Raw genomic sequence first — 13,476 nt, 5'->3', positions numbered from 1 at the left:
TTTGTTTCAGCTTCATGATGCTGTTTGAGCATCATGGGGCAGTGGGTTGACGGTTTGTTGTAGTGCAGTTTTCAATAACCAGGTTTCAAATGTTCTGTTTTATTTTCTGCCTTACTGAGAGAATCATAAGAAATACTGTTAATCCAGCTTCACCTATCACCTTCCAGCTAGCCTCCTATCCCTCCCCTCCCTAGCCCTAGCCTATCCCTAGCCTCCTATCCCTTTTGTTCTGGCACTTCCCTTCTTCCTTCTCAGCCCTGAAGAAGGGTCTCGGCCCGAAATGTTAACTGCTTACTAATTTCAATAGATGCTGCCTGACCTGCTGAGTTCCTTCAGCATTTTGTCTGTGTTAGTCTGGATTTCTAGTGTCTGCAGACTTTCTCACGTTTATGATTTACTGTATATCTGTGCCCTGTTTCCATTGTATTACGGGCCAAGCATTTGTAAAGTAAATGGCACCACGCATGTCTATTAATACAAAGCACCATGTTGTGGAAGGAAGACAGACAGACATACTTTATTGATCCCGAGGGAAATCAGCTGGTATTCTTAATGGAATCCTCTCTTTCAGCTTTTTACTGACTTGTTTAAGAATAATGCTAATCGCTCTGAAAGCACAGAGAAGAAGTACAATCAGAACTACTTCATGGAAATGGCAACATTGGATGGCATTTATGATTACATGATGTATGTGGGTAAGTGTACTAAATAGCTCAAGTCAGCAAGTCTATGTGTGTAAAGCCTGAGCCCTTTGTAATTCTGATCCTTTAATATGATCATGGAGATTTTGTAAACTTAGTCCTGAAGAGTTGTTTGTTATATCCAGAGCCTCTCAAAGCTTTCCATCATAAAAATAAAGAATAGCTCTAATTCTGAAAGTGTGTCTACTCTTTCTGGATTAACACATCAAAGGGAATAATTACTCTGGATTTGCCTCTCTCCCCAAAGTCACTTTGTTATTTTTGACCCATTCACCCTTGAGTGTTATTGGAGAAAAGCAGATCATTAAAAAAAATCATGCAAACTAGTGCAATAAGGAAGGTTGTTCTCAAGTATATTCTTTTTAAAAGATGGTGTATAAGTGCAATATTAAAAGAAACTTTGTCCACAAGTCTGCCGTAGAAATGTTGTAGATAAGAATTGGTGTTCATTTGTAAAGGCAGGGACTGATTAGGGGGAGTCAGAATGGCGTTGTGAGGTGCTTATCCTGTTTCACTAACTTGAGGTTCTTGAAGAGACAACTGAGGAGATTAGTGAAGGTAGAGCAGTAGATGTTGTCTATATGGACATTTGACAAGGTCCTGCATGGTCAGTTGATCCAAAAGTTTAATTCCAATGTGAGGTGGCTTATTGGCGATAGGATGCAGAGGATGGTGATGGAAAGATTCTGTTAGGCATCCTGCCCTCTCTCGGGAAGAGTCAGCGTCCCACATCAGCCTCAGAACCCACAAACCTAAACTGGAAGTTAATCATATTTGGTCTCGAGGGATTCCCTGGAATAAGCAGCTGTAGCCACAATATAACGTTTATAATATCATACATGTTTAGGTTGGGGTGATATTGGGACGGTCTTGTGTTCAATTTTGTTTTTGGAAATCCTTATTCAGACTGTATGTGGAGCCCACTATAGACGTCCTCTGATTTGTACCAGTGGTTGCTGATCTCCCCACTGGGAAGTGTGAGTGAGGGAACACTAGCTATGTGTCCAACAGATTATCTGATCCCCCTGAACATCACTGAGGCAACCCAAGTGAAGGGTCCAAGCATGCTACAGATGACAACTAAGTTTAATATGCTAACAGTTGGATTTTGTTTTGATTTGCAGCCCGTGTTGTTTTTCACATCCCAGACTGGCTGCATCATTTTCTAATGGGTGGACGCATTCTCTTGAAGAACACACTGGAGGCATATGCAAACAATTACCTTCAGCGAAAGCTGGACCAGTTGCTCCAGGAGCATCGAGTGGTCTCCCTTATAACTCTGCTGCGAGGTGAGTAGGAGAACTCAATGAGGGCAGAGGCCACGTCAGAGATTCCTATTGCTAACTGCCTTCAGTGCTCTGACTGCGCCTCTTTCAACCCATCATCTGCTTTGGCATTGATACGTGAAAGGGAAGCAGGAAATGAAGAGACCGCAAATGCATGTAGAGAGACATGGATAAGAAGAGGAGGAGGGGAGATGCTGCTTATTAGAAAGGGAGAATAAGGGATTTGAATTGAACTTAGTAAAATTTAAATCTTACATCTGTCCCACAACGTGAGGGGATAAAAATCTTTGTGTTATGACTCCGTTGCAATGTTCAGACATGTGATGTTATAAGTCTAATGGCTGGTAGAGAGAAGCTGTCCCGTAGCTTGTTGGTCCTGGCTTTAATGCTGTGGTACTGTTTGCCTGACGGGAGCAGCTGAAACAGTTTATGGTTGGGGTGACAGATGTCCCCGATGATCTTCCACGCTTTCTTTCTGCACCCGCTGCTATAAATGTCCTCAGTGGAGGGATGTTCACATCCACAGATGCGCTGGGCTGTCCGTACCACTCTCTGCAGTGCCCAGCGGTCAAGGTTGGTGCAGTTCCTGTACCAGACGGTGATACAGCCAGTCAGGATGCTCTCATTTGTGCCCCTGTAGAAGATCTTGAGGACTTGGGGGCCCCTGCCGAACTTCTTCAGTCACCTGAGGTGGAAGTGATGCTGTTGTGGCTTTGTTTGCCACACAGCCGCTGTGTACAGTCCAGGTGAGATCCTCGGTAATGTGTATATTGACAGACTTGAAACTACTCATCCTCTCAACTGCAGTCCCGTTGATGTTGATCTGGAGCTTGTCTCCGTTCCTCCCGCAATCCACAAGCAACTCTTTTGTGGTTTTTTTGGACATTGAGGGAGAGGTTGTTATCTTGGCACCATTGTGCCATTAAGATCACTAGTGGGTGAGGTAGCATGTTCCTTGTGCTCTGTGTGTCCCTTGTGCTCTGTGTGTCCACACGTTCCTCTGGATTACTCCGTTTCAGCCCTCTTGCACTCCCTCCAAGAGTGTGACTTTCCCCCCTTCCACCACACCCAAAGTGCTTAGTAATAATTTATTTGTCTGTGGGTTCAAGGCCATTAGATTTGGCTTGCAGTCCTTGGCAATGTAATGATCCCATGCATTGCCCATCAAAGAACAGGGCATCTGCCCACCTTTTTGATCCTGCATTTCTCTTTGGATCAGTATCAACATTTTTGTCTGAGTGCTCTTTGTGAAAATTTGCTAAGTGCCCATTGCTGAATTTCCCATGTTACAACAGTCAGGCACCTGAGGCAGTAAATGGTTTTATGTAACTCTTTTTTTGTTCTTTCTGCTGCCAGCACTTTGCTCATAATCCATTCAGATTTGCCTTCAGCCTGTTTCTTCCAGTTGCTCAGACTGACTTCATCCACACTTGAGTTTTTAATAATAATAACCATAATAACTTATTCATGGAGCGCTTCTCATATAGATGATGTAGTTCAAAGTACTTTATAATGAGATAAAGTACAAACCTGAAAATAAAGGACCAAAAGGTGTTAGTTAAAAGCAAGTTAAATAGGTTTCAACTGGGTTTTGAGAAATGTCAACAGAGTCAGCATCCCTTACAGGTTTAGAGATTGAATTCCACAGTTTAGAACATAGTTCAAAAAAGCTGATCTGCCAAATATTTTTTGAGGAAGTTGCTTGAAATTAAGAGACCTGAGAGTGTGAGCAGGATTATAAAGTGAAAGTGATTCTATGTTGTATAGTACTCCGGTCCTAGACAGTTGAAAATTTAAAAACAAAGAAGTAAGAGAACTTTAAAATCAATTCTTAAAACTACAGGAAGCTAACACAGAGTAGCTAGGATGGGAGTTATACGCTCCCTCGTCTTTGTTTCAGTTAAAAGACTTGCAGTGGCATTCTGAATGAGTTGAGGCTTCTCAATAGATTACGCTTCATAAAGCCAGTAAAAAGTGCATTGCATTAATCCAGTCTTCTCGATATAAAGGCATAAAATAGTTTTTCAGCTTCATTACATGATCGAAACGGATGTACCTTTGCAATATTTCTTATGCGTAGAAATTCTGCCCTGGTCATTTTCTTTATGTGACATTTCAAAGTATTGAGAATGTTGATGAGGTAAAGCTAATAGGACTTGGTGTTTCAATCCCTATGATAAGTCGGCACTCTCAATGTTGGCAGTGGGTTTGGAGTGGTGACAAGGAGGGTAGGTACTTCATCGGGGTCGTCAGGTGGGCACCCTCCTTCTTTGACGTTTTGTTGATAAGCCCACGATGTCTCCAGAGGGCTCAACGGTGCTACCTGGTGTCCCAGATACACCCCCCTCAGTTCCGTACCCTCCTGTCTTCATCTTGCAGCCCAGTTGTTGTCTTTCCTTTTAATCCAAATCCAATTACTGCTTTCTTCTGCTGCATTTGACAAAGACTGATTGCTTGTTGGAGTGAATAACCCCTCACCCCCATCTTCTTCAATAGACTGGTGGTAGATGTAGCCACGAATCTACCCACTTCTGCAGGAAAAATCTTGGTCTTCCAGCCATTCTGGGCAGCTTCAGTTGCCAGTTCAGAGTACTTGGTCTTTTTCCTCTCATAAGCTTCTTCAGCACCATCTTCCCATGGTATTGTCAATTCCACAACATATGCCAGCTTGGCTGTTGTAGACCACAGGTCCATGTCTGGCTGGAGTGTTCTAGCCACAATGTCTGGGGGAAACACAAGCTTTTTTTCCCCAAGTCCATGTCCATTTTCCAATCCCGAGCATCCTGCAGGACGCTTATCTCTTTTGATGTTATATGGTGCTCCGGAGGTTGGCCTGCTGGTGCAAATCGTGTGATGTGAACATTTCTTGCCGATGTTTGTGGGAGAACATTTGTGGTGATTCACCTGTTACAAGATTGATGCCAGCTGTCGGAGAACTTGGTTATGCTGCCAAGTGTACTGCCCCTGGCAGAGGCTCGTGGTGCATCCTGTTAAAATGTGCCTCAGTGATCCAGGTGCTTGAGCAAGCGGGGTCTTCTCCCCACCACTGGTTCAGGTTCTGGGGTGTGGGTAGGTCATAAGTGGCTCTGAAGCCACAGAAAAAAAAGCAAGAGCATTAAACTAATTTTAAAATATGACTTCACACACAAAATGCAGGTGGAACACAGCAGGCCAGGCAGCATCTATAGGGAGAAGCGCTGTCGACATTTCGGGCCGAGACCCTTCGTCAGGACTAACTAATGCTCTTGCTTTTTTTCCTGTGGCTTCAGAGCCACTTATGACCTCCTACCCACACCCCAGAACCTGAACCAGTGGTGGGGAGAAGACCCCGCTTGCTCAAGCACCTGGATCACTGAGGCACATTTTAACAGGATGCACCACGAGCCTCTGCCAGGGGCAGTACACTTGGCAGCATAACCAAGTTCTCCGACAGCTGGCATCAATCTTGTAACAGGTGAATCACCACAAATGTTCTCCCACAAACATATGACTTGTTGGTTTTAAATGCTGAACAATTTTCTTCCTATTGACCTGACTTCTACCTTTAAAGATGTGTGGCCACGGCATTTGTTCCTCCACCACATTTAATGTTTCTATTTATTGTGTGTTCTCTTGCCTTGTTTTACTTCCTTAAATGCGCTTCCTTGCATTAAGACATAGCAGAATTAGGCCATTCAGCTCATCGAGTCCACTGTTTTATTATTCCCTCTCCTCCTCGTTCAGATAACCTTTGATACCCTTTCTAAGCAGGAACCTGTAACTTCTGCTTTAAGTATACCCCATGACTTGGCTTCCACAGCTGCCTGTGGCACTGAATTTCACAGATTCACCACCCTGTTTTAAAAGGACTTCCTTTTGTTCTGAGGCTGTGCTGTCTGGTCCTAAACTCTCCCGCTATAGGAAACATCCAGTCAATCCAAATATTTCAGTATTGAGTGGGTGTAAATGAGATCTTCCCTCATCCTTCTGAACTCAAACGAGTACGGGCTCAGTTAACCCTTTCATCTTCAGGACCTTCTCTAATGCCAGCACATCCTTCCTCTGATATGGAGCCCAAAGCTGCTCCAAATGTGGTCTGAACAATGCCTTATAAAGCCTCAGCATTACATCCTCACTTTTATATTCTATACTCTCAAAATGAATGTTAACCTTGCAAGTGTCTTCCTCACCACCAACTTGACCTGCAAGTTAACCTTTAGGGAATCCTGACTAAGACTCCCAAGTTCCTCTGTATCTTTAATTTCTGAATTATCTCCCTATTTAGAAAATAGTTTAAACCTTTACTCCTTTTACCACAGTGCATGACCATACCCTTCCCATCTACTACTACTTTGCCCATTCTCCTAACCTATTCCAATCCTTCTGCAGACTCCCTGCTTTCTCAACACTACCTCCCCTTCCATCTGACTTTGTATCGTCCGCAAACTGGCCACAAAGCCATTGATTCTATCCTCCAGATCATTGATATATGACATGAAAGATAGCAGATGCAACACTGATCCTTCCAGAACTACGAAAAGGAAATAAATAATAAATCAATAAATATCAGGAACATGAGATGAAGAGTCCTTGAAAGTGAGTCCATCGGGTGTGGCAACATCTTAATGATGGGGCAAGTAAAGTTGAGTGAAGTTGTACCCTTTGATTCAAGAGCCTGATGACTGAGGGGTAATAACTTTCTGAACATGATGATATGAGTCCTGCACCTTCTTCCTGATGGCAGCAGTGAGGAGAGAGCATGTCCTGGGTGGTGGGGGTCCCTGATGATGGGTGCTGCTTTCCTGTGACAGCGTTTCATGTGGATGTGCTGAATGGAGGGCTTGAGGGCTTTACCCATCATGCACTGGGCAGTCCACTATTATTTGTAGGATTTTCTGTTCAAGGCCGTTGGTGTTTTCCTACCAGGCTGTGAAGCAACAGTCAATATACTCTTCCATATGCACCTATAGAAATTTGTCAATTTTAGATGCCGTATTGAACCTTTGCAAACTCCTGAGGAGATAGAGGCACTGTGTGCTTTCTTCGTAATTGCACTTACCCATCATGCTCCATGGTTGCATTGAGTTCACTGTTTATTAAAGTGCAAAATTTGTGTTTGCACTCACACTTTTACTAGTTTATGTAGTGTGCTGGTGTGAGAATTGGAGGCTTGTGTTGTATGAGGTTTATAAATCCCTCTTGCGCTAAATGATATCTGAACTACATCAATACATACTTGGACAGCATCAAGTGCTCTTTAGCAAGGTTATATTACCGCTGTAAATTGGGACATCATGGTAGCATAGGGGTTAGCACGACGCTATTACTGTTCAGGGCATCGGAGTTCTGAGTTCAGTCTGACCTCCTTTGTAAGGAGTTTGTATGTCCTCCCTGTGGAAAACATGGGTTTCCTCCCACAGTCCAAAAATGTACCGGTTAATTGGTCATTGCAAATTATCCTGTGATTAGATGAGGTTATAGTGGGGGTTACTGGCAGCGCAGCTCGAAGGGCTGGAATGGCCTTTTCTGCACTGTATCTCTAAATACTTTTTAAAAAATATTTCCTCCTGATTGTGATGCTTCCTGGCCACTAGCCGTAGCTGGTTGATGTGACGGACTGAAGCATTATTTCCTTTACAGATGCAGTCTTCTGTGAGAACACTGAGACTCGCTCCACGGAAGACAGACAAAGGAGGGCAAAGCAAACTTTTGATGAAATGATGGACTACATTCCAGGTAGGGAGTTAAAGTGGACTCTGTGTAAGCAAGCAGAGAATCCGAGCAGGTTGCAAAGGGTGCTGCTGTCAGGAAGCTGGTCAGGGTTTGCACATATTTACTATATTTGTAAAACGTGTTTGCAATATTTACCTTATTTGGTGTCTGAGGTAACTTTCCCAGTAATAGCTCATCCGCAGAAACATGAAGTGTCAGAGTTCTGTATTTGAGTGCAAAGTTGCAAAGCTGCAAAGAGTATGCACAAGGTAGCAAAAGTAATTGTAACATTCTAATTCCCGCTGCTCAATGGGATATAAAAAGATGAAGGTCACTCTCTGCTTATCTGTACCTGTCAGTTAGATAACTTGTTCAAAACATCTTACTGGGTTAAACACTGACTTCATGTACACAAATAATCTGAAACAGATACATTTAAAGAAGGAATTTTCATATTGGAAATTTACTTACAAACTTTGTATAATTCAGATGCACACATTTATGAGACTGTTGTTCTGCATATGCATTTCTTGTGCAAGTGTCATGTACTAGGATTGCTCAGACAAATCTGCTTATCTAAAGCACTCCGCATTGCAAAACAGCTACTTGATTGACACCCATCAGTCATCTTAAATACTCCCTCCCTCCCTCCAGCACCAACGCACAGTGGCAACAGTGTTTACCGTCTCCAGAATACACTGCAGTTGCCCACTTGGGCTATTTACAACATCCCTTCCAAAACTCAGGATCCTGAGCGCCAGGTTCCCCTCCAAACCACACGTCACTCTGGTGCTGCTGAAGCGTCCCAGACCTTAAACATTGCTGCTTCCACAGACCTGCTTAGTTTATCCACATCGGGACAGCACGCACCAAATGCTTGAGGGACTCGGCAGCATCTATAGAAATCAGTCCTGATAAAGGGTTTCAGCCTGAAGCGTTAACTGTTTATTCATTTCCCTAGGTGCCTGCTGAGTTCCCCCAGTATTGTGTGTGTTGCTCTAGAATCCCATCTGAATCAGATTTAATATTACCAGCATATGTTGTGAAATCTGTTAATTTTGTGGCAGCTGTATGATGCCATACATAAGTATAGAAAAAACTGAATTACTGTACGTATGATATACGTGTAGTTTAAATAAGTAGTGCAAAATAGAAATTAAGAAAAAGTAATGAGGTGCTGTTCATGGGTTTGATGTCCATTCAGAAATCGGATAGCGGAGGGGAAGAAGCTGTTCCTGAATTACTGAGTGTGTGCCTTCAGGCTTCTGTACGTCCTTCATGGTGGTAGCAATGAGAAGAGGGTACGTCCTGGGTGGTGGGGGGTCCTTAAAGATGGAAGCCGCCTTTCTGGGGCACCACTCCTTGAAGATGTATTGGATACTATGGGGGCTAGTACCCATGATGGTGCTAATTTTACAACTCTTTGCAGCTTATTTCGACCCTGTGCAGTACCCCCTCCACCCCAGTTGGTGATGCAGCCAGTTCGAGTGCTCTCTACAGTACATCTATAGAGGTTTTTATGACTGAAGATTTCCCACTTTGGGTCAGACTTTCAGCACTATAGTTCTTTTTACTTATATAACCATATAACAATTACAGCACGGAAACAGGCCATCTCAGCCCTTCTAGTCCATGCCGAACGCTTACTCTCACCTAGTGCCACCTATCTGCACTCAGCCCATAACCCTCCATTCCTTTCCTGTCCATATACAATAGACAATAGGTGCAGAAGTAGACCATTCGGCCCTTCGAGCCTGCACCGCCATTTTGAGAACATGGTTGATCAACTACTATCAATACCCGGTTCCTGCCTTGTCCCCATATCCCTTGATTCACCTATCCATAAGATACCTCTCTAGCTCCTTCTTGAAAGCATCCAGAGAATTGGCCTCCACTACCTTCCGAGGCAGTGCATTCCAGACCCCCACAACTCTCTGGGAGAAGAAGTTTTTCCTTAACTCTGTCCTAAATGACCTACCCCTTATTCTCAAACCATGCCCTCTGGTACTGGACTCTCCCAGCATTTGGAACATATTTCCTGCCTCTATCTTGCCCAATCCCTTAATAATCTTATATGTTTCAATCAGATCCCCTCTCAATCTCCTTAATTCCAGCATGTACAAGCCCAGTCTCTCTAACCTCTCTGCGTAAGACAGTCCAGACATCCCAGGAATTAACCTCGTGAATCTACGCTGCACTTCCTCTACAGCCAGGATGTCCTTCCTTAACCCTGGAGACCAAAACTGTACACAATACTCCAGGTGTGGTCTCACCAGGGCTCTGTACAAATGCAAAAGGATTTCCTTGCTCTTGTACTCAATTCCCTTTGTAATAAAGGCCAACATTCCATTAGCCTTCTTCACTGCCTGCTGCACTTGCTCATTCACCTTCAGTGATTGATGAACAAGGACTCCTTGATCTCTTTGTATTACTCCCTTACCTGACTCTACACCGTTCAGATAATAATCTGCCTTCCTGTTCTTACTCCCAAAGTGGATAACCTCACACTTATTCACATTAAACGCCATCTGCCCACTCACCCAGCCTATCCAAGTCACCCTGAATTCTCCTAACATCCTCATCACATGTCACACTGCCACCCAGCTTAGTATCATCAGCAAATTTGCTGTTGTTATTCTCAATGCCTTCATCTAAATCGTTGACGTAAATTGTAAACAGCTGTGGTCCCAATACCGAGCCCTGTGGCACCCCACTAGTCACCACCTGCCATTCCGAGAAACACCCATTCACCGCTACCCTTTGCTTTCAATCTGCCGACCAGTTTTCTATCCATGTCAATGCCTTCCCCCCGATGCCCTGAGCTTTGATTTTACCCACCAATCTCCTATGTGGGACCTTATCAAATACCTATCCAATTTTTTTTTTAAATGCCACTTACTGATGTGTAAGTACATAAGCATTCCTTCATTGTTGCTGACCTAAATCCTGGAACTCCTTCCCTATTTAAAAAACTAATCATTTGTAATTTCCTAAAAAATCTGCAACTTTGTTGTGAAATCCCATCTGGTTGAATACTGCCCTTCAGGGTTTCTCTTTCTGTGCTGCTACTTTAATTTATGATGTAATTTGCCATATCCTTTTATGTAACAAACGGCAAATTTTGTTACATGTGCCAGTGATAATAAACGATTCTAATATTCCGATTTGTTCAAAGGGTATCCGGTTGACTTTCTCTGTAAATATTGTTGGTTTTTACACTTGTTTCTTTGCTTGGCAGATTATTTTGTGAAGTGCATTGGGGAAGAAGCCAAGTACGAGGGGGTGAGACTGCTGTTTGAAGGGCTGCAGCAGCCTGTGCTAAACAAACAGGTCAGTGCCCAATTTCCTGTGCTGGACATCTGTCCCCTCTGGCCGTTCCACTTCAATGTTTGTAATAGCACCGAGCATCCTTGGGTATCCCTTTCGAAGGAGGACATCCTTGAGTACTTCTGAACCGGACTCTAAGGGTCAATGCTTCTGCTGCTGATTGTGTAATTTGGTGGGTGGGGGGGGGGGGGGGGTGGGTGAGGTGCTTCAGGACTTTGACTCTATCACTGGAGGTTTCTTGTTTCATGGATGTCTGTGGCAAGTACGAATTTCAGGTTGTATGTGGTATATTTGGATTTTCAAAAGGCTTTTGACAAGGTCCCACGCAGGAGATTAGTGTGCAAACTTAAAGCACACGGTATTGGGGGTATGGTATTGATGTGGATAGAGAATTGGTTGGCAGACAGGAAGCAAAGAGTGGGAGTAAACGGGACCTTTTCAGAATGGCAGGCAGTGACTAGTGGGGTACCGCAAGGCTCAGTGCTGGGACCCCAGTTGTTTACAATATATATTAATGATTTAGACGAGGGAATTAAATGCAGCATCTCCAAGTTTGCGGGTGACACGAAGCTGGGCTGTGAGGAAGATGCTAAGAGGATGCAGGGTGACTTGGATAGGTTAGGTGAGTGGGCAAATTCATGGCAGATGCAACTTAATGTGGATAAATGTGAGGTTGTCCACTTTGGTTGCAAGAACAAGAAAACAGATTATTATCTGAATGGTGGCCGATTAGGAAAAAGGGAGGTGCAACGAGACCTGGGTGTCATTGTACACCAGTCATTGAAGGTGGGCATGCAGGTACAGCAGGCGGTGAAAAAGGCAAATGGTATGTTGGCATTCATAGCAAAAGGATTTGAATACAGGAGTAGGGAGGTTCTACTGCAGTTGTTCAAGGCCTTGGTGAGACCGCACCTAGAGTATTGTGTGCAGTTTTGGTTCTCTAATCTGAGGAAAGACATTCTTGCCATAGAGGGAGTACAGAGAAGGTTCACCAGATTGATTCCTGGGATGGCAGGACTTTCATATGAAGAAAGACTGGATCGACTAGGCTTATACTCACTGGAATTTAGAAGATTGAGGGGGGATCTTATTGAAACGTATAAAATTCTAAAGGGATTGGACAGGCTGGATGCAGGAAGATTGTTTCCGATGTTGGGGAAGTCCAGAACGAGGGGTCACAGTTTAAGGATAAAGGGGAAGCCTTTTAGGACCGAGATGAGGAAAAACTTCTTCACACAGAGAGTGGTGAATCTGTGGAATTCTCTGCCACAGGAAACAGTTGAGGCTGGTTCATTGGCTATATTTAAGAGGAAGTTAGATATGGCCCTTGTGGCTAAAGGGATCGGGGGTATGGAGAGAAAGCAGGTACAGGGTTCTGAGTTGGATGATCAGCCATGATCATACTGAATGGCGGTGCAGGCTCGAAGGGCCAAATGGCCTACTCCTGCACCTATTTTCTATGTTTCTATGTTGTTTATTGTACATGTAGATTCTCTGATATTGAAAAGTTTGAATTTAAGATAGATTTGTTCTAAATCAGATCATTTTGTCCATGTCAGTAGAGACTGCTTAAGTGGTTTTAAAAGATAGAGGTCACTTTAAGGCATTTGTTTCACAAAACAATTTGTATCAACATTTTACACCATACCTAGTTCCATTGGATATTTGCCTAATAACTAGGGAGGGAAGGGTTAGATTGATCTCAGAAGTAGGTTAAAGGGTCGACATAACATTATGGGCTGAAGGGCCTGTACGGTAGTGTACTGTTCTACGTTCTTAAAATTTAATACCACCTTTCTAAAGTAAACACCTTGTGTTCAGAAGGTACTTTTCAAGTCTGTGAGGATTTGCTATTCTCGACACCATGTAACTTTAGTCCAGCAGTTAGCTGAAGTGTAAAGTTTAATAAGAGAATAGAAATTGCTGGTGGCAGTCATTTAAAGACTAGAAGCCAGAGAGGGAGGGTATTGGATGGGTGGTTGGCATCCGTCTGTCTCGAAGGACAATGTGTGAAGGTGATCGTCATCTCAAGCCTGGGTGAAAGGTACAGAGATCCTGAGGTGCCAGTTGTCAAGATCCCCCTCTCAGCCTCACCAGTGTAGTCCAGAGGAAAGCTTATGAAGTGATACGTTTGGCACCAACTCGGCTGCAGGAGCTGCTGGAAAGATGTTCAGTGATGTCCAGCCACCTTAGGAGCTCCACTCCAAATCTGCTGTCTGGGTTTACTCCCGTAGCTTTCGTCTCTCCCGAGATTATCCACAAGGCAATGGGGCTGGGGATCTGGTTCACAAACACCAGGGGGTGTCCACACTTGGGAATAAAGGGGCACAAAGTACACTGCAGATGCTGTGGACAAATCAACACGTACAAACAAACTGGATGAACTCAGCAGGTCGGGCAGCATCCGTTGAAACGAGCAGTCAACATTTCGGGCCGAGACCCTTCGTCAGGACAAAGGGTTTCATCCCGAA

The 13,476-nt window shown here is 43.9% G+C and overlaps 1 protein-coding gene across 9 annotated transcripts in view; it reads left to right on the top strand.

Moving 5' to 3' along the window:
• The window catches only part of snx14 (sorting nexin 14), a 143,110-nt gene that overhangs the window by 112,621 nt on the left and 17,013 nt on the right, over nucleotides 1-13,476 (top strand). For all 9 annotated transcript variants that reach the window (XR_012099682.1, XM_073051693.1, XM_073051698.1 and 6 more), the window contains 4 exons: nucleotides 572-695; nucleotides 1,826-1,990; nucleotides 7,607-7,702; nucleotides 10,917-11,008. Coding sequence is in view for 8 of the 9 variants with exons in the window: in XM_073051693.1 (XP_072907794.1) it covers nucleotides 572-695; nucleotides 1,826-1,990; nucleotides 7,607-7,702; nucleotides 10,917-11,008 (477 nt within the window). In the remaining variant the exon portion in view is untranslated. The remainder of the gene's footprint in view (nucleotides 1-571; nucleotides 696-1,825; nucleotides 1,991-7,606; nucleotides 7,703-10,916; nucleotides 11,009-13,476) is intronic.

Source organism: Hemitrygon akajei, chromosome 7 (genome assembly GCF_048418815.1).
Source record: "Hemitrygon akajei chromosome 7, sHemAka1.3, whole genome shotgun sequence".
Taxonomy (NCBI): domain Eukaryota; kingdom Metazoa; phylum Chordata; class Chondrichthyes; order Myliobatiformes; family Dasyatidae; genus Hemitrygon; species Hemitrygon akajei.
This window is presented reverse-complemented; position numbering and strand designations above follow the sequence as displayed.